The sequence below is a fragment of the Cibotium barometz genome, chromosome 4 (genome assembly GCF_041138505.1).
Source record: "Cibotium barometz isolate CiBa-2024 chromosome 4, ASM4113850v1, whole genome shotgun sequence".
NCBI lineage: Eukaryota > Viridiplantae > Streptophyta > Polypodiopsida > Cyatheales > Cibotiaceae > Cibotium > Cibotium barometz.
In genome coordinates this window covers 58,934,233-58,958,996 of record NC_141049.1, presented here as the reverse complement: position 1 = coordinate 58,958,996, position 24,764 = coordinate 58,934,233, and the positions used below count along the sequence as shown (strand labels likewise).

Below are 24,764 nucleotides of genomic sequence, written 5' to 3'. Positions count from 1 at the left end.
AAACTGATACATACTTCTCTTTTGCTGTTTGCTAGCTTACAATTGATGGAGACTTCATGTACTTTCTTGCAGATGCTGCAGCCATAGCGGTGACATACTAGTTCGCTTTTGTGATACTGCACGTACCCTTAGAGTGTTCTATCTTCCAACTTTAAGAAACACTTCCTTTTGTGAGTGTCTAGAGTATTAAACCTGTTACGTTTTGGTCCCTTTGTGATGGCAGTTTCAGTATGGGAATCCGGACCTGTTATGTGGACCCCTAAGCTTGCCCGGACATGACTTGTTGGTAAGGCTTAGTAAGAGTTTTTAAGTAGCTTATTTTCAGTTTAGATTCACCTTTCAAGGATTTTCCTAAGAATTTTGACATGCAAAACTTCAAGAGACGTGCCTTATATCTAGATACATTTGCTTGATCATCAATAAAATACATGAAGAAGCTATATGATATTTCGCCAATGAGGTGATAGCTCAAGTGGTAATGGTGTTTGTCTAGGACGAGGTCTTGGGTTCAAAACCCCACAAGGTGCTTCCTTGGCAGAATCCCTTATGAGCAGAAAAAAAGTGCCTATGGGCAGTAAAAAATGGTAACTACGGGAAGATCTTGGTCCTAAGGCCAGTCGGAAAAAAAGCTATACAACATGTCAATTGCTGCTCATGTACCGGGAATGAGAGACTTGGATCTTGGTGGGCCATTAGCTGCTCCTCTTGAACTGGAGGCGGCTCTTGATTGAGGTCCAGAGCATGAGCCGTCTCCTCCAGGGCTGGTTAATAAGCCTATTAACTTCATGTAGTAAGCCCAAAAAGGTGGAGTCAAAGGCCACTACATCTTGCAGGTCGGTGGGACTGGAAGAAAATGTAGTGGACTCTTAGGCCACTACATCCTGCTGGTCGGTGGGGCTGGAAGAAGATGGAGGCTTTGAAGAGAGGTGTGGTAGGCAGCCAACGTGCCCTCCCTTGCGTGTATATAAGCAACACTAAGGTCGAAGAGTACATATCTCATGTCATGGAGCTCAAAAGTAAAAACTCACGGTTGCAAGGCTGACTGAAGGCTGAAGATGATTTGTAGAAAACGCTGGGCTGAGTACTTGTTCCTAGTAGCAGTGTTCGGGGTTGAACTTTTGGAACATTCATCCACCATGCAAAAACAATTCAGGGGCAGGCCTGCTGCTTTCCATATCTAGTTTTCTTTTTTTGTTACATACCACTGTAGATGATAGATGTACATTGGAGTACCATTGTCTCATAGACCTTTGTGTCCTTCTGTTCATATTTATGGGAAATCGGGAAATGAAAGGGAAATGGCATTTTTTAGGAGGCTGAAATATAGAATGCCACATTAACGAGGGCGATGCAAAAGAATGGGGAGGTGGGAGAAGAAGAGAGAGTGAGAGGAGAAGATAAGGGGATTTCGCCCCCAGGAGGCTCCATGGCAGCTACTCCGTCTCCCCCGACTGAGGCCGCCGTTACTTGCCTATCGTTTTCTGAAGCGGAACTGCAGCTTCTCGCTACGACTGTCGCATCCCTAGAGGCCTCCACTCTGGTTTGCAAGATTGTTGGTAGCTGCCCTGCGTGTGGCCACCGTCTCTTTGTCGAGCCTTCCCCAACAGCCTTCCTCTCCGATGGATACCCCTCTTGAGCATCCCTCTCCAGCTTCTCCGCCTTCCCGCTCGCCCCCACCCTTGCCTCCGACTATACCTGCAGTCGCTCCATTTGCCCCTTCCTCTTCCTCCGTGCCTACCATCCCCCCTCCCTTCACCTCTCCAGAGCATTCCTGTCGGCCCCTTGCAGCAGCCCCTGATCCGGAAATGAGACAGTTAGCGTGTTCCGTTCGTCGCCTGATTCATCGTTTCTCAGAGCTGGTGGAGATGACCATTCCGGCCTCACCAGTGAGGGCTCTCCCACCTCAGTCTCTAGGCGGGCCCCCATAGTGTGGTCTTCCACAACTCCAGACCCTCTACGCCAAAGAATGGCGCGATGATTGTCTCTTTCCTCTTGAGCGCAGCCCCTGAGACAGTGGGATCTAGAGTCGGTGGCCGCTACCATTCAGGATCAGGCAGTTGAGCTATCGCATCATCTGTAGGATCTCCGCATCATCAACGTTCTTACTCATCTATGGCCTCTGGCTAGGATGGAGCTTGGTGGATCAGTCCACAGAGACAAGGGAGGGGAGATGGTGACCTCCAGCCTGAAGGTGCTGCTTTTTGTGTTCATGCATACCTCTCTCGCAGTACCTCTTCCCCCTTCTTACAGATATCTCCATTGTGATCGATAGAGCACGGAGTATGCATACTCTCGCACTGAGGCAAAGTGGCAGTACATGGAGGGCAGGATCACGTCCACTTGGCACGACTTCGCACTAGGACAGATTGTCACTATTCCCCCTTGTAAGCCCGCACCCAAGACTCTTCGAGTGGAGGGCAGTTCTGGTAGTTCCGCGCAGAAATTGATATGAGGATTGTCTCATGGAACATTCAAGGCTTAGGGGGGCCTTAGTGCTTTCAGGGACGAGGCGTCCTTAGAGGAGAGATGCAGTGAGCTATGGTGGGGGGACCTATTGACATTCTTTTTCTCCAGGGGCACCATCTTACTGAGGGGCGTACCCGCCGCTGCGGGAAGATTCTACTAGGCAGGACTTGTATGTTTTGGTCTCCATGCTTTGACCCTTCTGTTGGGGTTGGGGAGAGCTTGCCTGTACACACACACACACACACACACACACACACACACACACACAATGAGCTTGAACAAGAAACGTGAGAAAGAGAGCTGTTGGAAAAGTACTCTATTGTGATGAGGTACAAAAGCACAATGAGTACATATAAAAGCCTAGGGCAAGGTGCCCAACACACATAAGTGTGTTCACATAGGGGAAAAACTTGTGTCTAGCCACAGGGAAAAAGTGCCGGTGAGTAAGCTTGGTTCACACATGAACTAGCCGGGAGTGGCCGGACAGTCATGATGGTCATGACCAACAAACCCCCCTTAAGTGAATGGTGTGAACGGAGACCGCTTGTGGCAGACTACCTTGGTAGAGGTTGTAAGCTCAAAGCTTTGCGGAAAGCTTCAAACTTTTCCCTCGAAAGAGGCTTTGTAATACCCATCTGCTATATGGGCATGTGTAGGCACATAAGCGAAGTCAATCTCTCCTGCATGGAGCCTTTTCTTGACATAACGATAGTGAACCTCAATATGCTTTGTACGGGCATGAAATACTGGGTTTCGTGCAACTGCCAAAGCACTTTGACTGTTAGTGTAAATGGTGGTAGGGGACTGTTGTCCAACACCAAGATCGGCTAATAGGCGTCGTAGCCAAACACATTCCACAGTAGCTGTAAAGGCTGCCCTGTATTCAGCTTTATAGCTAGAAGTGGCCATTGTAGGCTACTTCTTACTGAGCCATGAGATGCATGAGTCACCAAGAAGAAAACTGTTACCACTGGTTGACACTCGTGTGTCATAGCAACCTGCCCAATCACTGTCTGTAAATCCAAGCAAGCATAATGTAGAAAAACTGCCATAGAATAAGGCAAAGTTTGCGGTGCCTTTAAGATAGCGAAAGACACGCTTACATGCTTGCTAATGCATAGTGTTCTGACAATGCATGAATCTGCTCAACTGAGAAATAGCATACTGTATGTCCAAATGAGTAGAGCATAAATAGATAAGGCATCCCACAACCTATTGATAGGTGGCAACATCAAAAGGCTCACCAGCATGTTCAAGTGACAGTTTTAGACCTGGTTCCATAGGAGTAGAAACAGGTTTACAATTTGTCATGTGAAAACGCTCAAGGAGCTGCTCAACGTATCTGCACTGAGATAACATGATACCCCCTTCAAAAGGTATGAACTGTATGCCCAAATAGTAATGTAAATGCCCCATGTATTTGACATCAAATGCGTGTTGCAAATCAGCTTTAAAAGCTGAAATATCACTGAGTTCAGGGCCAATGACGAGCATGTCATCCACATAAAGAATAAGGATGAGAACATTGTTCCCAATGTGGCGAACATAATTCTTTTTGCACCTTTTTGAACAAAGCTAGGAGGCAGAGATACATAAACTTTCTCTTGTAAATCGCCATTCAAGAAGGTAGTTTTGACATCCAATTGATGTACATGCCATTGTTTGTGTGCAGCCAATGCAATAACAGTACGTATGGTAGTCATACGTGAAGTGGGAGCAAAGGTCTACTCATAGTCAATGCCCTCACGTTGGGCATACCCTGTCATACATGTCAAGAAGCTTATACAAGCCACTCCATAATGTCCTAGAAAGCATAAGAGAAGCTGAATCTCTGTTGTCATACACTGAGCAACAATGGTCAAAAAACAGAACCTTAAACCCAAATAATGCAAGGGCTGAAATAGAAATGAGATTCTTCTTAATGCCTAGTACATATAAAGTGTCACTAAAAGTAAAATTGTCCCGATTACATGCTGTTAGCTCCACATTGCCAATGCCTTTAATGGAGTAAGAGGCATGATTGGCACACATAAGCACCACTATCAATGTACCAATCTCCAGCTAAGATAGACATACAAGAAGCAGGCAAACTGCATGTAACTACTAATGCATAGCCCTCATGAGTAAAGTTAGCCTCTTCTTTAGTGTCCACTGTAGCAGCCAAACCTTGCTGGTTCTTTTTCTTTTCACTCTCAATGCGCTTCCTGCATTCCTCAATGAGATGGCCAGGTTTTCTGCAATAGTTGCATCTCTTCTTTTTCGTGGTTTCACCCTCTTTAGACGAGGTAGAATCTGAATGGGCTTGTGGTTTGCGCTTAGGCTTACCACTAGATGAAGCCCCAGATTTACCTTTGTTTCGATCAAAGGCACCAGATGCTTGATCAGCAGAAAGGATAGTAGTCCTATTAGAAAACGTGAGTGCTCTTCTTGCAATAAGAGAGTCACTAACTCATCAAAGGTATACAAGTTTGGATTACCCTTCATGAGTAGACGAAGAGTAGTAGCAAAACCCTGATAGGATTCTGGCAAACCCTGAAGCACTGTAGATACAAGTGAACCATCTGGAATGACCTCATCAATATTGATAAGCTGCTCTCGCAAATCCTTGATGCGGGTAAGAAACTTGTCTATTGAATCACCCTCATCCATATGCTCAGACTCAATCTTCTTGCGAAGATAGGCAACACGAGCTTCATTGCGAACCTGATACAAAGAAGCAAGTACATCCCATGCACCCTTAGCAGAAGTGCACGAGCGAATGTGTGGTATAACGTACCTTTTGCATGAAAGGGCAATCAAGGCATGTGCCTGAGCATCCTTGGCATCCCATCTTAGCTGTTCTCGAGTGGGTGGCAAAGGTGCAGAAGATGTAGCACCACCTAAAGATACATCATCACTTGCATCAATAGTGCCTGAAGTACTTGTTGCTTGTGCAGGAACAATAGGCCTGACATCAGTCCCTGATACATAGACCCACAAATTCTTTGCAATTAGTACATGTTTCATCATATATGCCCACATAGGATAGTTGGTGCCTTCCAACTTATCATCAATGGAGAGCATACCAAACAAATCACTAGTATTCCCAGACATGGTTGTTACAAATGCGTACAAACAGGTAGTGTGACTGAATCAAGGCGACAACTGCAATATGATTCAAGTGTACCACTGCGCTTGCTCAATACATAAGCATAAACCACATCAACTTGAATGCAAAAAATCTGCCCAGTAACCCAATGCTGAGACACTTGAAAAATTGGGGAAAATGCCCCAAATGTGTCTTTATCACATGTACCAATGCTGTAACACCCAAAAAATTGGGGGAAAGGCCCCAATGCCAAGGGAATGTATCTGTAATACCAAAAATGCCTGCAAATGTCTATAATAGACCTACAAATAGTGTCAATTTCTGCAAAATCCCCAAATTTCTAGTGCAATTACGCACCAGATCTGATGAAATCAATGCCAATGTATGCCAATGTTGCAATTTCAGGCTCAATGGTGAAAAGCCCCAAAAGTAATGCACCCAATTTGTTAAAATTTTAAAGCAATTTTTGAAATTTTTGAAAGAAATTAGAAGTGATAGCAATGTTGGTTACTGGTTGCTGTTGGCACAGGTTTCGAGGAGGACACTTCAGTCGAATGTGCAAGGGATCGCAGCAACTCTGTACGGCGACACAACAGAGAGGTACAAGGTACAATCGGGGCAGAGCAGTTCTGCAGTAAGTACAGGCGACGGCGCTGTTTTGCAGCAGGTACAGGCAGCAAAGCTTGTCGCAGGGCTGTTGTAGGGTGGTGCACAGTCGCAGAGGTAAGGTAGTGGGCTGTTATAGATGGCGCAAGTCGGCAGGCTGTTGTGGACGGCGCAGGGCGGCGAACAGCAAGCAATGGCAGGCGGCGTTGAGCAGGTGGCACGAAACCCTAACCCTAAGAGGTCGCAGGGCAACGCAGAGCAGGTTGGCGAAACCCTAACCCTAAACAACTTTGATATCAATGTTGGGGTTGGGGAGAGCTTGCCTGAACACCAACACACACACACACACACACACACACACACACACACACACAGTGAGCTTGAACAAGAAACGTGAGAAAGAGAGCTGCTGGAAAAGTACTCTATTGTGATAAGGTACAAAAGTACAATGAGTACATATAAAAGCCTAGAGCAAGGTGCCCAACACACATAAGTGTGTGTTCACACGGGGAAAAAACTTGTGTCCAACCACAGGGAAAAAGTGCCCGTGAGTAAGCTGGGTTCACACCTGAACTAGCCGGGAGTGGCCGGACGGTCATGACGGTCATGACCAACACCTTCAAGGACGCAGGGAGGAGTGTGTCTCTCTGTCAGTGATGAGCAGCTTCTGCCGTTTGACAGGATAAGGAGTCATAGTTCCAGGACGTGCTCAGTGGGTCACCATTCTGATTGGAGAGGATAGCGTCGGCTTCCTCAACATTTATGCCCCGAATGCAACTGCAGGTAGAGCTATCTTTTTGAGCACTGTCTGACAGGCCCTGCCCCAAACTGATTTTTGGTGCATGGGCGGTGACTTCAACATGATAGAGGCAGTAGAGGACAGACTTGGAGGTGGCATGGCCACAGTCTCTCAGGAGTGGAGTACTCTGCAAGGGAGGAGATGATACTGATTCTTAAGGGACAGGACCCTTGGCATCTTCCAGAGTTTGGGCTTAGCCCTGGGAGTCTTAGCTTCTCTCGATCGGATAGGCGGAGCACTGGCCCCAGCCTCTCTCGGTTGGACAGGTTTTATGTCAATGAGTAGGCTTGCAGTCGTGGAGGATGGTTGGTATTCTGGCACACACTACATTTTCAGATCATGCCCCAGTTATTTTGTCCGTAGAGGACCCCTGGAGGCATGACAGTCTACAGATATGCGAGCTCTAGGATTCCAAAACAACCTCATTTAGGACCCCGGGATCTGTAGCCGGATCGAGTAGATATGGGTAGGACTGGACTTTCCTTAGGCTCTGCAGCGTGCACTTTGGATGATGGCCTTGGGGAGATCAGTATTTTATTACAGGAGGCAGCCCAGAGTAGATTGGAGGGATTTCGGGAGCAAGAGAGAAGTCTGAGGAGGAGCCTAGCCTCTTTACAGCGTCTTCAGGAGAGTTTCCTGGATAGACCGTGGATTGAGAGTGAGATCGTTGCCACCCGCACGGAGATTCGGTCCATTGAGGAGAGGAGGGTGTAGTCATGGTTGTCATGGTACGAAAATACGATACCATACGATACGATACTGTACGGGAATTTTTGGTACGATATGAAATTTTCGGATACCGTACGATAAAATACGGTTTTTATTTTTTACACTTACAACCTATGGAGCTTCAAGCTTGAATGTGAGGGAAGGTTGGGAGGGGAGGAGTCTACAGTGCTTGAGGAACCAGCACATGGATATGTGTCTCTCCCGGTTGGATCTCCCGATTGTCTCCAAAAAAGAACCTGGATGGGTAATGCAATACCAAAGGTCTCCCAGTGTAGCGTTTATGACTAAGGGACCGTCCTTGCACAAATACGAGGAGTGCATCTAGGGTGATCCTCTCTAGATCAAAATGGCCATGTCCAAATCTTCTCCCTCGTGCATAACTTGAGAATCTAATTGTCTAGCCTACCTATACCAGGGATCCCCAAGTGATGTAGCAAGATTCTCTCATCCTACCAATCAAGTGTACACTACCAGTCTACCTCACCAGATTTTTTAGGTCTCTCAACAACCCCATATGGAATACTGAGTGGATACGAAAGTTGCGAAGTATTGCGAGCATTTGAGATCTTCGTAAAGCAGGGTTTCTATATTTTTTTTAGCATTTGGAATTTTTTTTTCAAGGAAAAAAAATTTTGGGAAAAAAAAACTCGTACCGTACGATACCGTACGAACCCATTCGTACCGGTACGAGAAACAACTATGGGTGTAGTATAGATACCATGCCAGGGCTTCATTCTGGACTCAGGCCGGTGACATAGTTATCGGATACTTCTTTGAGATAGCCGGCCCACACAGGAGGAGAGACGGTATTCGCATGCTGCGTGGCTAGGATAGAGCTATTGTTTCTGGTCCCCCACATGTGAGAGCCATCGCCACAGATTTCTTCCGATCTCTCCTCACTGGTGCCCCATTTAACCCCCCGCCCCCCCTGCACGAGAGTCTGGAGGCACACGAGAGAGGTGGTTCCCCCCTCCCTTCGGTCTTTCTTATTGAACCCTTTCGCTTTAGAGGAGCTGGCGGAGGTGGTGAAGGCTAAATGCCCCGGGGGAGGATGGGCTTCCTGTCTCTTTCTTTCTTCACCATTGGGACCTCATGGAAGGTGGCCTTCGTGTTGTCTTCAATGAGATTTTGCTCACACGTACCATGCAAGAGAGGCTTACAGAGGGCTTGATACATTTGATTCCCAAGGAGGGTGGTGATAGATTGGAGATACGGTAGTGGAGACCCATCACCCCTCTATGGACGGCCTATAAGATTTTGGCCAAGGACTTCAGCCTTCTCTCTCAAACTTGATCCACGACACTCATACTGGTTTTGTTTAGGATCAAAGCATTCTGGGCAACATCTTTACCTTTTGGGAGGCGATAGCTTTGGCCAGGATGCGGCTCCTGGGGCGCCTTGAGCATGGGACCAGCCAGGTTTCTTGGAGATTGGATTGCACACAGGCAGTTACCTTAGAAGGAGTAGGAGAGAGGCCTGACAGGGATCTGGGGTAGAGATAGGCTCAGCTTCCACATCGACTCAGCTATTCCTCAGGAGTGGTTGACTCCTATTCCAAACCGACCCCCCCAGTGTGGATAGGCGTGTTCATCAGACACGATGTCATCGTGGCGGTCCATGGAGCATATGAGGACAGTGGTCTACTCACTTTTTCTATCGGATTACATGGCAGATTAGAGAGATCAAACCTTGGAGGATTTGAGAGGCTGCACCGTGTAGAGGGTGAGGGTGATTGGTTTTCAGGCACGGAAAAATGGCACATGGATCCAGCACCCGCCAAGGTGGCCAGGGAGAGACTTTGGTTGTTATGGATTTGGGATTGCCGACCTCTCACGTGGTTGCAGTGGGACCCTGGAGAGGGGACTTGGCATGATCATAGATTGGGTGGAGAGTCTAGATATCCCGTTCTTTGCATATATAGTGCGGCTCGGCCGCATGATTCAGATGCCGGAGATAGATGGCACACCGGCAGCAGGCAGTCTTAGGGCCTATCACAGTGCTTCCTTTCAGATTTCTGGAAGAGGCTTTGGGACAGCTTTCAGCTGAGGAAGATCACTCTCTTCCTTTGGCTGACGGCACACATGAGTCTAGCGGTTGGTACTTGGCTGGCAGTCGGGGGTCGCGGTTAGTAGCTTGCCCGGGGTGCGCGGCCACCCCCAGGAGTCTCAGCAACATTGCCTTTGGGATTGCCCGAAGGCTCAGTAGATTTGGCAGCGGATTCTCTGCATCTTCGCTATGGACAGGGCATCGACCCATATCATCACTTGGGGTACTATAGCTTAGGCTAGAGTGGTCAAGACTTACAAGGAGGATGGGGGAGGACTTGCCCTTCAGGTCTCCCAGCATCGTATTGCAGTAGTACTAGTAATAGCCCCACCGGCAGGTGTCTGGCGACCAGGCTCATGCCGGCGATGGGAGATTTGCAGTAGCATAGCAGCCTGGCACATCTGGCGTGCTAGATGTAGTGAGGCCATCGAGGGTACCCACACTCCGCCGGTTGAGACCATCAGGAGCATATGGCTCCATATCATTCACACCCTCCGCGGTCAATGGGGGAAGCTGCAAGGAGGTTCTGACCGCATGCGGAAGTGGTGGGAAGCCTTTTTGAGACTTTGGAGGCCTGGCCCTTTCCTCATAGATAGAGGCGGTGACCGCATTTGGCATTACAGACCACCTGTATGATTGTCCCGCCCTCCCTCCCCTCCCCCTGTATGAGATAACCTTCTCCTCATAGAGTGGCCAGCCGGAGGGGAAGCATGTCTTTTCCTTTGATCATTTTCCTTTCGCCAAAAATCAGCCTGGTGTAGGGCCTGTCGGACAGTGCTCCAAAAGATAGCTCTACCTGTAGTAGTGTTCGGGGCATAAATGTTGAGGAAGCCTACGCTGTCCTCACCAATGAGAATGGTAACCCACTGAGCACGTCCTGGAACTATGACTCTTGATCCTGTCACAGATGGCAGAAGCTGCTCACTGACAGAGAGAGACACTTCTCCCTGCGTCCTTAAAGGGCCGAAGGATGGGGACCAAAAAGTTTGACTCCTGCTTGGTAAAATCTTCCCGCAGCGGCGGCGGGTGCGCTCCTCAGTAAGGTGATGCTCTTGGAGGAAAAGAACGTCGATAGGTCCCCCCACCATCGCTCATTGAAGCTCTCCTCTAAGGACGCCTTGTCCCTGAAAGCACTGAGGCCCCCCTAAACGCTGAATGTTCCATGAGACAATCCTCATATCAATCTCTGTGTGAGGCGGAACTATTGGAGCTGCCCTCCACTCGAAGAGTCTTGGGCATGGGTTTAGACGAGGAATAGTCACAATCTGTCCTGGCGCGAAGTTGCGCGCCAAGTGGGCGTGGATCCTGCCCTTCATGTACTGTCACTCTGTCCGAGCGCGAGAGTATGCATATACTCCATGCTCCATCAATCACAATGAAGATATTTGTAAGAAGGGGGGGAGAGGTACTGCGATAGAGGTATGCATGAACACAAAACGTAGCACCTCCAGGCTGGAGGTCACCATCTCCCCTCGTTGGTCTTTGTGGGCTGATCCACCAAGCTCCATCCTGGCCAGAGGCCATAGTTGAGTAAGGTCGGTGATGTGGAGATCTTGAAGATGCTGCGATAGCTCAAGTGCCTGGCCCAGAATGGTAGCGGCCACCGACTCTGGATCCAACTCTATCCCCAGGGCTTTGCTGAAGGGGAAAGAAGAGATCATCCCGCGATTCTCTGGCGTAGAGGGTTTGGAGTGGTGGAAGACCACACATATCCGAATAGGAGCTACTGAAACTTGTTTGTTCCTTCTGTCGGAAGACATCGGAAGAAACTATAATCCACAGGCTGCCCCAAGATCCTGGGGGGCCGTTTGGAGACTCAGGTGGGAGAGACGTCACCGGAAACAATGAATCATCCGACGAACGGAACTCGCCGGCTGTCTCCTCTCCGGATCAGGGGTTGCAGGGGGCCGACGGGAATGCTCTGGAGAGGGGGGGGGTGGGTGATGGGCACAGAAGAAGAGGAAGGGGCAGATGGAGTGATTGCAGGTAGAGTCGGAGGCGTGGGTGGGGGGGAGCGGGAAGGCGGAGAGGCTGGAGAGGGATGCTGCTGAGAGGCATCCATCGGAGAGGGAGGCTGCTGGGGACGGCTCGACGGGGAGAGGGTGGGGTCAACCGCCCCCAATGGGCACTGAGGGCTAGAAGAGGAGTTGCGACGAGGAATCGGCCGCCACATCCGGGGGGGGGGGGGGTGGGGGGGGGTCTGCCACTCTCTGGCTGATGGGTCATCCATGGTCGGTACTGGTGCTCTACAGCCTGGGAACCTACTCCTCCCTCGGCCCCCTGGTGCGGATCTGAGCGGGAAGTAGGAGGGGGAACCACCGGGGGTGGTCTCCTAGATTGACGCCGAGGGCAAGCTCTGGCTAGATGACCCATCTACTTGCAAATGAAACATTGGCCTGGAAGGCCGGAATACTCCACTCTTTACATAATGGGATCGCCCCGAAGGCTGGGAATAGATATCATGTGAGGCACAGAATCCGGCGAGGCAACACAGAGTATTTGGAGGAACAGCCCCTTCCAATCTCTCTGTGCTGCTGGATAATTTGGCATTACCACATTCCTGACTGACTCCACCAGCAGTGATTGTTTTTTGAGCAGTCATTTTTATCCCTTGGTTGACCCTTAACTTTTGTATGTTCTATCCTGTGTAGATTCAGAACAAGAACTCCTCCAATGCTTGGATGTCTTGACTTGTCGCCTAATAGATTATTAATTTCTCCCCCAAATCAAGCGAGAATAAGAAAAGTTTAGACTCGGCTGTGTGACTTGCAGTATGCCAAACAAATTTAGGGAGCAATTCAAATTTGAAGCTTGTTTTTGGACGTTATGCAGGTCTATGGATGTGTTGTGCTTCTTTCCATTACACAAACAAATGAAGTTGGTGACCAATTATAATGTTCAATTTTGACAGAACATCCCCCTCTGCCAGCGCCCTTCTGGCCTAGCCCTGAAACAATGTAACATGAAAGGAACCACCTGTGTACTGTGTTTCAAACTTGCTTCACTTGTACAAAAGGTTCTCAACAACTTACCTTACTCTTTCTTACTTTTTAGGAGGTGTATTCTGAATATGTGAAAGGATATTACCTGAAGGTTTTTGGTGCATCGGTAGATACATATGATCAAGAGCATTTAAAGGAGACAAAGGCTGGAGTTGAGAGTGGTGTGGTCTCATATTCAACTAATATGTAGGACTCTGAATTATGAGTGTTTGAAATTCTTTGTTCAAGTAGCTGAGAATGTGTTGCTGTCTTCAAACCTTGATGTATAGGGGATCGGCAGTGGTGGTATCAAGTGTGTACTGAACTTGCATACTTCCAAGTGGCTCCAGATAATAACAGCATTCGGTCCCACCTTGTAAATGCAAAGTAAGAAAAATTCTTGAAATTCTTGTAAAATCGTCTTCATGGAGTACTTTATTTGTAGTCATGGAAATCTACTTTAGAGTGTCATCCTTTTGCAACATGTCTTCTAAATTCGACCTTTTCATGTTTTTCCATAGAGATAATCCTTAGAATGAAAAGTTAAGGGTAAAAGTTTATATATCCAGCTCTCTTATTGTAGCAGTAGACATCAAGTTCTTGTTTATTAATGTGGTGGGCATTCCTTGATTGAGTCTCTTCTTGAGTAGCAGCAACCTTAGCTTTGACCGTAGCCTGCTGAAGCTGCTCCACTTTGGGGTCTTTCTCCAAAGGAGTGGTGGAGGAGGTGGTAGTCGTTTCTTCATCAGAGCCACTTTGAACAAGGACTCTTTTGTCACCTTTGCCAACCTTCTTTGCCCTCCTCCTCATTGGTTTTGAGGTATTCTCATTTATAACAACTGCAGCACCTGCATGCTTTCCTTGCAACCATGTAAGCGCCAGCAAAGGAATTGCAATTACTCTTCCCTTTTGAACAGTGAGAATATTGATTTAACTGCTAACTTCAGCTTGAAGAGGATAGTATTAACTTATATGTTTTGTTTGTATCGGCAATAATATGGAAGGAACCTTTCCTTGGCAAAAAACTCTTGTATGATGTGTATGAAACTACAGATTGTAACTTGTGATAAACACACAAAAGTAAGGCCTTTTGTGGGAACAACTAAGAACAATTTCTAAATGTTGAGAGTTGGAGAACAATAGTGAATTACTGTTACAAAATGTTCTTTACATCTTTGATAAAAAGAGCTTTGTGTAAGATTCTCTTAACGTCATTTGTAGACTACGTAATGGACGAGCCCAGGATCATGAAGGACTCACTACCGAGTACATCTTACATGCCGATGATACCTTGGCACCCCTACTAGCCTACATGTTCAATATAACCCTTTGTGCAGGATTTCCACCCTCTTGGTCCACCAACACCATCACCCCCATCCTCAAAGCCAGAGATCCCCTTGAGCCTAAATAATTACAGGACGATCATGATTGGCCACACACAGGACGATCATGATTGGCCAAACTCTATGGATCGGTGCTAGAGGCGGAGCTCAATTCTTTTGCAGAGAGATAGGGATGTAGAGCCACAGGACAAGCAGGCTTTTGGAGGAGCTACTCTACTTGACCACATCTTCACCCTCCATGCCATCATCGAGGAGGGTAGAGGAGCACGACATCAAAGGATTTACGTGTTGCTTTGTGGATTTCCACAAAGCTTTTGATACTGTACCCCGAGCCCACCTCCTACACCGTCTACAAGAGGTAGGAATCCCATTTGACATGGTTTGGAGCATCATCGCCCTCTATGAGTCCATCAACAAACGAGTGAGCACTAGGAGGTACATCACACGAGATTTCCAGCACTACTGGGGTGAAACATGGCCGCCCTCTATCACCCACTCTTTTTGGCCTTAACATTTATGAGATCTCGGGCTTCATTGATGGATTAGGCGGGGCTGGTTCCACACTGGAAGGCATATTGATCCCCATACTACTTTATGCAGATGACATCGTCCTCCTCTCAGATTCAGCCGAGGGGCTTTAGAGACAGTTGGATGTCTTAAAGGACTTTTGCACTCAGCGGGACCTCTCTGTTAACCTTGGTAAAACCAAGGTAATGGTCTTCAATACTTCTGGCCCCTTTACATCGAGATTGAGCTTCACATATAGAGGGGATCCTGTGGAGATTGTCTCATCCTTTGTCTACCTTGGTGTCACTTTCAGTGGCCGACGCTTCACCATGCTTCTTGCAGCACATGCCAAAGTGACATGGGTATATGCAGCCTTGAGCTTACTTCAACGGAAGTGCTTCTAGGCACATTTCCAGGAGCCTAGGGCGAACGGTTGGCTTTTTGACACCCTCTTCACACCAGCCTTGATGTATGGAGAAGCCTTCTGGGGGCCAGATTTATCCGATGAGGATTGGCAGCGAGTTGAGAGGCCCTAGGTCATGATGTTCTCCCGTATGATCCGCAGCAAACCATCAGTCCCACACCAGATTATCTAGGTAGAGTTTGCTGTAGCCCCGATGGTAGTGGATGCACTCTTTCAGTCTTTCAGACAGTCAAATACCTCCATTGCATCAGTCACATCGATCCCCACAGGTACCCGAGGCTTGCTCTGGAGTCCTCGAGAGAGCTAGCACTTGAGAGCCACTCTTGAGTATGGTATGCATTAGTTTCCACTTGGTTTTGACTATATGGGTTCCGCATGGACCGCCGACCACCCCTTCAATACAGTTTGGACTCCCCTTTTCTCTGGCTCTCTCACCAATATACTGGACAGTGACATATGTAATGTAACTCTGTCTCTGGCTCCATCTGGCAGAGCTGACAAATCCTGGCCTCAGCTGGTACTCCTCTGAATCTGCCAGTCTCAATCTCTAGCTGGTGTGAGGATGTCCGCATCTGACCAATAGCACACTGTACCCCATGAGAAAGATGAGTATCCATGTAGCTGGGTCTAATCACAAACCCATCCTCCGTGAGCTGGAGAAGATGATCTCTATAGAAAGCCATCTTCGTACCAAGCTCGTGTGTCGGGTGTATCTATGTCCTCCTAGTGTCCAGCTGAGTCAAGTCGTGCCTGATAAGTCTGGTAATCTCTGCCCGTGTGAGAGAGAGGGAGGGTGCATCCAGGGAGTACTGAAATGGAGGTAGCCTGTCCATACTAAAGCCATGCAGTTGGAACCAAGCTGTCATCTATGCATACCAACATGATCCGTCTCCCTATGATGCCAACTGTCGTGAAGACTCCAGGGCTAAGCGAGCATATTTGTCTCTAGGGAGAGCCCAAGTGCTATGTATAAAGGAGACTGATTGAGTGAGTGCCTCTACTACCAATGGGGGGGCAGCCATCTCTGCACGGATAATATCATGTGGTACGGAGGCCTTGGCCCTAATCATCCGGGAAATCATAGAAACCAAGGGCCTCTCCATACGTCTCCATCCATCAGTGCTACCAGCTCGACTGTGGTGATCCACTGAGGGTCTCCATATCTCTGCTCCATACAGCATGGCTGAAGTGACCAAAGTGTCAAAGAGCCAGAGCTTTGTTCAAGGTTCCTGAAACTGAACCTGCGAACACATCCTCTCTAGTCTCCCCAATGCTGCATAAGCTCTGGTCAATCTGGTCTCCGCTGCTCTCCTCAAGGAAAATAGTGGGCCACTAAAAACAACACCAAGGTAAGTATATGCATCTGTATACTCCACTGTCTCTTGACCATATGTAAAGGTGGGTACTGACCTAACCCACTCTGCTGTGGTGTTAAACACCATCACCTTGGTTTTACCAAGGTTAACAAACAATCCACTGTCCTGTGCAAACGTGTGCAATGCATCCAAATGACGCTGCATCCCCTTTGGAGAATCTGAAATCAGCACAATATCATCAGCATACAATAACATCGGAATCCATGTCCTTGCTAGCTGTGCTCCTCTGTCACCCTCCCGCTCTACATAGTCTGAAACCTCATCCACATACATCCCAAATAAGGTGGGAGAAAGGGGGCAGCCCTGTTTCACCCCAATAGTGGAGTGAACCATCTCAGATATACCCTGAGTAGTACGTACCTGCCCCACAACTGTCCTGTATAAAGCCATGATTCCCCAAATCAGCTCTGTGGGCACTCCCATCTCCTGTAGTCTGCGCATCAGTCTGGTTCTCGGTACTGTGTCAAAAGCCTTGCGGAAATCGACAAAGCAACAATAAATCCTCGTGCCATATAATCTGCCCTCCTCAATAATAGCTTTGAGTGTCAAGATATGGTCAAGAGTGGAGAAACCTTTCCTGAACCCTGCTAGCCCTGATGCACGTATGCCCTCTCTCTCTGCCCATCTACTCAACTCCTACTCAAGAATAGATGCATATAATCTAGCCAATGTGTGACCAATCATGATGGTACGATAATTCCCAGGAAGCATGGGATCCACTGACTTGAAGATAGGCACAATCGTGGACATATTCCAAGTCTCAGGAAAACCCTCACACATGGCTCGGTTAAACATCATAGCAATAAGCTCTGCAAGCATATCTCTGGTATGAATAAAGTGCTCTGCTACCAAACCATCATGATCATATGCTCTCCTAGTCCTCATCCTGTCAATAGCTTTCCTTACCATCTCAGCAGTAAAGAAAGCACATGTCTCTGGGCATGGCTCCGATGGGTCTGGCAGGGGCGGCTGTCCTGGTGCTGTGTACAGGGATGCTGAATACTCACCTCAAATCTGTGTGGAGGTAATGGCTGGTGATGGTGAATGCTCATGGAATAGTCTCCATGCCTCGCCCAAGTCCTGACTCATAAATAACTGATACAAATCCCTCTCTAACTGAGCAAGATAAGCCCTCTTCTTCCGTCGCACTAGGTGCCAGAAGGTAATCCGTGACTGTCTGTGAGTGGTAACACCCATGAGCACCTCTCTCTGTAATCTGATCCTCATCTCTGTGCACTCCTCATCATACCAACTGTTCTGGGGCATGTTCCCAGATCGTCTCCGTGTAGGCTGACTATGGGGATATGCCTCTGATGCTGCAGCATGAAGCGTCTCTATCAATATCTGAGTGAGCTCATCTAATGGCCGTCCCGGCTCCTCGGCACATAAGCGTCTGTATATCTCATCCGTGTACACGGTGTCAGTCTCCCTCGTAAAGGTATAACGAGTGTGTGTGGAGACCTGTCCCAATGGAGCGGTGTTGAATTGAAATGTGAGAGTGAAGGACAAGATAGCATGATCCACTGCTATTCCAACCGGCCTAGTGCCTACCATAAAATCCTGAAAAGAGGGAATGAGACTGGGCTGAGCTAGTCCACTGTACTAGCACCATGCCGATGTGGAAAGCTAGTGAAACCGCCCGATGTCGAGAATCTCTGTAGGCCATTCAGGATGGCCAATCCATGTGCAGTCCCCATGTCTATCAAATACCGCTCATACACTGTATGTTCCTCATCCTGTGAGAGTCTAGATAGGGCCATATCCCTAACATCAAGCTCCCTCAACATCTCCTCTGAGGTATCATAAAATACTGTCTGGTTATGGGCGGGGGGTCCTGGCATTGAAGTCCCCCAGGAGAATGATGTCACTATCCTTGGAGAACTCCCAAATGTCATCATCCAAAATAGAAAAGGGAGACTGCCCGCTAGGTGATGCATACACTGATGTACTAGGAGCAAAATAGCATATAGCAATGTAGAGATATCTGCCCGTCTCTGCCCTCAGTCTAACCCACATGTACCTAGCGTGCTCATCTTTGCGGACTATATGTATCAGTGGCTGCAGCTCCTCTCTAAACAATACTGCCACTCCTCCTGAGCCCCGTCCTCTATGCTCTGAACGAGTCTCCTGTCTACAAGCTGTCTCCCATCAGTATCCACTAACATGTGGCATGGACTGTCCAGGAGCCTGATGCGTCTCACAGTAGAAGATGATGTCCCTCCCTGTGAAACTATCCTCAAAAGCCCCTACATCAAGGCGTAGAGATCCATTACAATTCCAAGTAGCAACTTTGAGTGTAGTCCCATAGGTCTCGCGTCGTCATGAAGAGCGCCTCTCCATAATCACCACTCTACCATCTCTATAGAAGGCCACTTTCCCTTTCTCTCGGGCTGCCCTTATCTCGGGCATAACTTTTTTCATGTGGGCAAGTTGCGAGAGTGTGAGGTCATCTCCAAGAAATATTCCCGTCTTCTTGAGTGTAGGACGTCTCTTCAAGAAGTCCTTCTTCGCTTCCATGGAGGGGAAACGAATGATAAGTGCTCTCTCCTTAGAAGATTCGCCACTACCTTCTCTCTTCTTTCCCACTCTCCATGCCTTTGTGTGCGTGGCTTCAATGCCCATCATAGAGAAGAGCTCCTTGGTTTCCCCTTCCGCATCATCACGGTCTTTTAGACCGGACACTCGTACATGTAAGGCCCGGGTCTTCCTCCTTTGCTCCTCTTCAAGGGTCATGTTGATGATGGTGGGAGTGGGGATAGGTGGCGATTCTTTACCTTTACCTTTCTTGGCGACCTCGATCCATTTCTCGGCCTCGTCCATCTTCTTTTGTGTCTTTGTGATCACCTCCACCCATGAAGATGTCTTCTCTTTATGTTGCTCCTCCTCCTCTCGAATGATCCTCATTTGTTCCTTGATGGTATTCAGCTCTTCAATAAAGGAGGGCTGAAATTTTCCATCCTGAAGCTTGCTTTTTGAAGTGGCTTCCAACTCCTTTTTGAGGGCTGAGGTTTCAGGTGCTTGACTTTTAGCATGCAATTTGGCCTCCACTAGTTCCTCCTTTAAGGCTGAAGTCTCAGCCTCTTGCTTGGATGTTCTCTCTTCGAGCTCTTGGATTTTGTCAAATCCCTTCTCGAGTTTGGAGAGGCGGTTTATGATTGCAGTAACGGAAGAGTCGACCATCTTCTTGTTTTCTTTGATAATTGTGCCGAGCTTGTCCTCCACCTTCACGAGCTCCTCTTTAAACCCGGTCTTGGCCATGACTTTTTGCAGAACTTCCCACAGCCAATGGATTGGAAATTAATCCACGACACCAATGCGAAACAGCAGCAGCAGGGAGAGAGGGCGGGGGGGGGGGGGGTTCAAGCCATGTAGGGGAAAGAGAGAAGAGAGAAGAGATTCAGCAGAGAGAGAGTTATGTTGCTGCCTTGGGGGCCTGAGGAAGGGGGGGCGAGGGGCCGTTTGAAGCGGGTTGGGCGGGCGAACAACGAAGAGGGAGAGAGAGAGAGAGCAGGGCGGCGCAGAAGCGAAGGGGGGATTTGAAGCGGGTTGGGCGGGCAAACAGCGCAGAGAGAGAGATGTGAGCACTCAAGTAGCCCGGCTATTGGATGAATCCATCCTCAGTGAGTGTGAGGAAGTGATCTTTGTAGAAGTGCATCTTCTTGAGGAGCTCCGGAGGTGTGATCCATGTGCAATGTGTGTAGAGGCTGAGAAGATCTAACCGGATAACCCGATTGGTATCCTCGTGAGACAGCCGGAGAAAAGGGGAGTCCAGATTGTACTGAAGGGGGGGTAGGCGGTCCATGCAGAGCCCATATACGGAGAACCAAGTGGAAACTAGTGCATACCATACTCTAGAGAGAAGTGTTATCTGGAGGACTCCACGGCAAGCCTCTGGTACCTGTGGGGATCCATGTGACTGATGCGATGGAGGTATGTGACTGTTTGGAAGAGTGCATCCACTACCATCGGGGCTGCGACAAACTCTGCCTGGATAATCTGATGTGGGACTGATGGTTTGCTGCGGATCAGACAGGAGAACATCATGACCTGGGGCCTCTTAACTCGCTACCAATCCTCATCGGATAAATTTGGCTCCCAGAAGGCTGCTCCATACATCAAGGCTGGTGTGACGAGGGTGTCAAAAAGCTAGCCCTTCGTGCCTGGAAGCAGTGCTGCTCAAGTAAGCTCAAGGCTGCATATCCCCGTGTCATTCTGGCATGTGCTGCGGGAACCATGGTGAAGCGTGGGCCACTGAAAGTGACACCAAGGTAGACATAGGATGAGACCATCTTCATAGGATCCCCTCTATATGTGAAGCTCAATTTGGATGTGAAGGGGCGAGAGGTATTGAAGACCATTACCTTGGTTTTACCAAGGTTAACAAAGAGGTCCCGCTGAGTGCAAAAGTCATGTAAGGCATCCAACTGTCTCTGAAGCCCTTCGGCTGAGACTGAGAGGAGGACCATGTCATTTGTATAAGGTAGTATGGGGATCAATATGCTTGCCAGTGTGGGACCAGCCCCGCCTAATCCATCAATGAAGCTCGAAATCTCATCAATGTAGAGGCCGAAAAGAGTGGGTGATAGAGGGCAGCCTTGTTTCACCACCCCAATAGTGCTGGAATTCTCTCGTGATGTACCTCGTGGGGGGCTCACTCGTCCGTTGACGGACTCATAGAGATTGATGATGCTCCAAACCATGTCAGATGGGAGTCTGATCTCCTGTAGGCGGTGTAGGAGGCGGGCTCGGGGTATAGTATCAAAAGCTTTGCGGAAATCCACAAAGGAGCAGTAAATCCTCTGATGTCGTGCTCTACCCTCCTCGATGATGGCACGGAGGGTGAAGATGTGGTCAAGGGTAGAGTAGCTCCTCTGAAAGCTAGCCTGTCTTGAGGCTTTTCATCCGTGGCTCTCTGCAAATGAACTGAGCTCCGTCTCTAGCACAGATACATAGAGTTTGGCCAATGTGTGGGCAATCATGATCGTCTTGTAGTTATTAGGATCAAGTGGATCTCTGGCTTTGAGGGTGGGCGGGGGGCGGTGGGGGGATTTGAAGCCGGTTGGGCGGGCGAACAGCGAAGAGGGAGTGAGAGATAGAGCAGGGCGGCGCAGAAGCGAAGGGGGGATTTGAAGCGGGTTGGGCGGGCGAACAACGAAGAGAGAGAGATGTGAGCACTCAAGTAGCCTGGCTATTTGATGAATCCATTCTCAGTGAGTGTGAGGAAGTGATCTTTGTAGAAGTGCATCTTCCTGGGGAGCTCCGGAGGTGTGATCCATGTGCAATGTGTGTAGAGGCTGAGAAGATCTAACCGGATAACCCGATTGGTATCCTCGTGAGACAACCGGAGAAAAGGGGAGTCCAGATTGTACTGAAGGGGGGGTAGGCGGTCCATGCAGAGCCCATATACGGAGAACCAAGTGGAAACTAGTGCATACCATACTCTAGAGAGAAGTGCTAGCTATCTGGAGGACTCCACGGCAAGCCTCGGGTACCTGTGGGGATCCATGTGACTGACGCGATGGAGGTATGTGACTGTTTGGAAGAGTGCATCCACTACCATCGGGGCTGCGACAAACTCTGCCTGGATAATCTGATGTGGGACTGATGGTTTGCTGCGGATCATACAGGAGAACATCATGACCTGGGGCCTCTCAACTTGCTGCCAATCCTCATCGGATAAATTTGGCTACCAGAAGGTTGCTCCATACATCAAGGCTGGTGTGACGAGGGTGTCAAAAAGCTAGCCCTTCGTGCCTGGAAGCAGTGCTGCTTAAGTAAGCTCAAGGCTGCATATCCCCGTGTCATTCTGGCATGTGATGCGGGAACCATGGTGAAGCGTGGGCCACTGAAAGTGACACCAAGGTAGACATAGGATGAGACCATCTTCATAGGATCCCCTCTATATGTGAAGCTCAATTTGGATGTGAAGGGGCGAGAGGTATTGAAGACCATTACCTTGGTTTTACCAAGGTTAACAAAGAGGTCCCGCTGAGTGCAAAAGTCATGTAAGGCATCCAACTGTCTCTGAAGCCCTTCGGCTCAGCCTGAGAGGAGGACGATGTCATTTGTATAAGGTAGTATGGGGATCAATATGCTTGTTAGTGTGGGACCAGCCCCGCCTAATCCATCAATGAAACTCGAAATCTCATCAATGGAGAGGCCTAAAAGAGTGGGTGATAGAGGGCAGCCTTGTTTCACCACCCCAATAGTGCTGGATTTCTCTTGTGATGTACCTCGTGGGGGGCTCACTCGTCCGTTGACGGACTCATAGAGCTTGATGATGCTCCAAACCATGTCAGATGGGAGTCCGATCTCCTGTAGGCGGTGTAGGAGGCGGGCTCGGGGTACAGTATCAAAAGCTTTGCGGAAATCCACAAAGGAGCAGTAAATCCTCTGATGTCGTGCTGTACCCTTCTCGATGATGGCACGGAGGGTGAAGATGTGGTCAAGGGTAGAGTAGCTCCTCTGAAAGCTAGCCTGTCTTGAGGCTTTGCATCCGTGGCTCTCTGCAAATGAACTGAGCTCCGTCTCTAGCACAGATACATAGAGTTTGGCCAATGTGTGGGCAATCATGATCGTCTTGTAGTTATTAGGATCAAGTGGATTTCTGGCATTGAGGGGCGGTGGGGGGCGGTGGGGGGATTTGAAGCGGGTTGGGCGGGCGAACAGCGAAAAGGGAGAGAGAGAGAGAGCAGGGTACTCAACTTCATTATAAATGTACTCAACTTCATTATAAATGCATCACAAATGATCCTGAGTGGATGGGGAAGCAGTGCCAGAACAGTGTAAATTTTGAGCCTGCATCGCTGGTGCATAGCCTAAATTCGCACTGTTTGGCATAGCTTCCTCAGTCCTTAAAGAGCAATTCTGATGCATTGGATGACAAACAATGTAATTTTACACATGATTAAAGCTGTTTTTATGTTATAAACTATTGTTTCTCACAATTACTGTACTCATCTTTATTATAAATGCATTAAAAATGATCATTTGAAGTGGGTTAGGCGGGTGAACAGCGAAAAGAGAGAGATGTGAGCACTCAAGTAGCCCGGCTATTGGATGAATCCATCCTCAGTGAGTGTGAGGAAGTGATCTTTGTAGAAGTGCATCTTCCTGGGGAGCTCCGGAGGTGTGATCCATGTGCAATGTGTGTAGAGGCTGAGAAGATCTAACCGGATAACCCGATTGGTATCCTCGTGAGACAGCCGGAGAAAAGGGGAGTTCAGATTGTACTGAAGGGGGGGTAGGCGGTCCATGCAGAGCCCATATACGGAGAACCAAGTGGAAACTAGTGCATACCATACTCTAGAGAGAAGTGTTATCTGGAGGACTCCACGGAAAGCCTCGGGTACCTGTGGGGATCCATGTGACTGATGCGATGGAGGTATGTGACTGTTTGGAAGAGTGCATCCACTACCATCGGGGCTGCGACAAACTCTGCCTGGATAATCTGATGTGGGACTGATGGTTTGCTCCGGATCATACAGGAGAACATCATGACCTGGGGCCTCTCAGCTCGCTGCCAATCCTCATCGGATAAATTTGGCTCCCAGAAGGCTGCTCCATACATCAAGGCTGGTGTGATGAGGGTGTCAAAAAGCTAGCCCTTCGTGCCTGGAAGCAGTGCTGCTCAAGTAAGCTCAAGGCTGCATATCCCCGTGTCATTCTGGCATGTGCTGCGGGAACCATGGTGAAGCGTGGGCCACTGAAAGTGACACCAAGGTAGACATAGGATGAGACCATCTTCATAGGATCCCCTCTATATGTGAAGCTCAATTTGGATGTGAAGGGGCGAGAGGTATTGAAGACCATTACCTTGGTTTTACCAAGGTTAACAAAGAGGTCCCGCTGAGTGCAAAAGTCATGTAAGGCATCCAACTGTCTCTGAAGCCCTTCGGCTGAGTCTGAGAGGAGGACGATGTCATTTGTATAAGGTAGTATGGGGATCAATATGCTTGTTAGTGTGGGACCAGCCCTGCCTAATCCATCAATGAAGCTCGAAATCTCATCAATGTAGAGGCCGAAAAGAGTGGGTGATAGAGGGTAGCCTTGTTTCACCACCCCAATAGTGCTGGAATTCTCTCGTGATGTACCTCCCGGGGGGCTCACTCGTCCGTTGACGGACTCATAGAGATTGATGATGCTCCAAACCATGTCAGATGGGAGTCCGATCTCCTATAGGCGGTGTAGGAGGCGGGCTCGGGGTACAGTATCAAAAGCTTTGCGGAAATCCACAAAGGAGCAGTAAATCCTCTGATGTCGTGCTGTACCCTCCTCGATGATGGCACGGAGGGTGAAGATGTGGTCAAGGGTAGAGTAGCTCCTCTGAAAGCTAGCCTGCTGTCTTGAGGCTTTGCATCCGTGGCGCTCTGCAAATGAACTGAGCTCCGTCTCTAGCA

General features: G+C 48.6%; 1 protein-coding gene across 3 annotated transcripts in view; it reads left to right on the top strand.

Annotated features, from left to right (window-relative positions):
• Positions 1–24,764, top strand: part of LOC147639443 (putative serine protease EDA2) — a 198,474-nt gene that overhangs the window by 55,406 nt on the left and 118,304 nt on the right. For all 3 annotated transcript variants that reach the window (XM_086791418.1, XM_086791426.1, XM_086791411.1), the window contains 4 exons: positions 36–89; positions 224–286; positions 12,789–12,897; positions 13,006–13,102. In XM_086791418.1, coding sequence (XP_086647544.1) covers positions 36–89; positions 224–286; positions 12,789–12,897; positions 13,006–13,102 — 323 coding nt within the window. The remainder of the gene's footprint in view (positions 1–35; positions 90–223; positions 287–12,788; positions 12,898–13,005; positions 13,103–24,764) is intronic.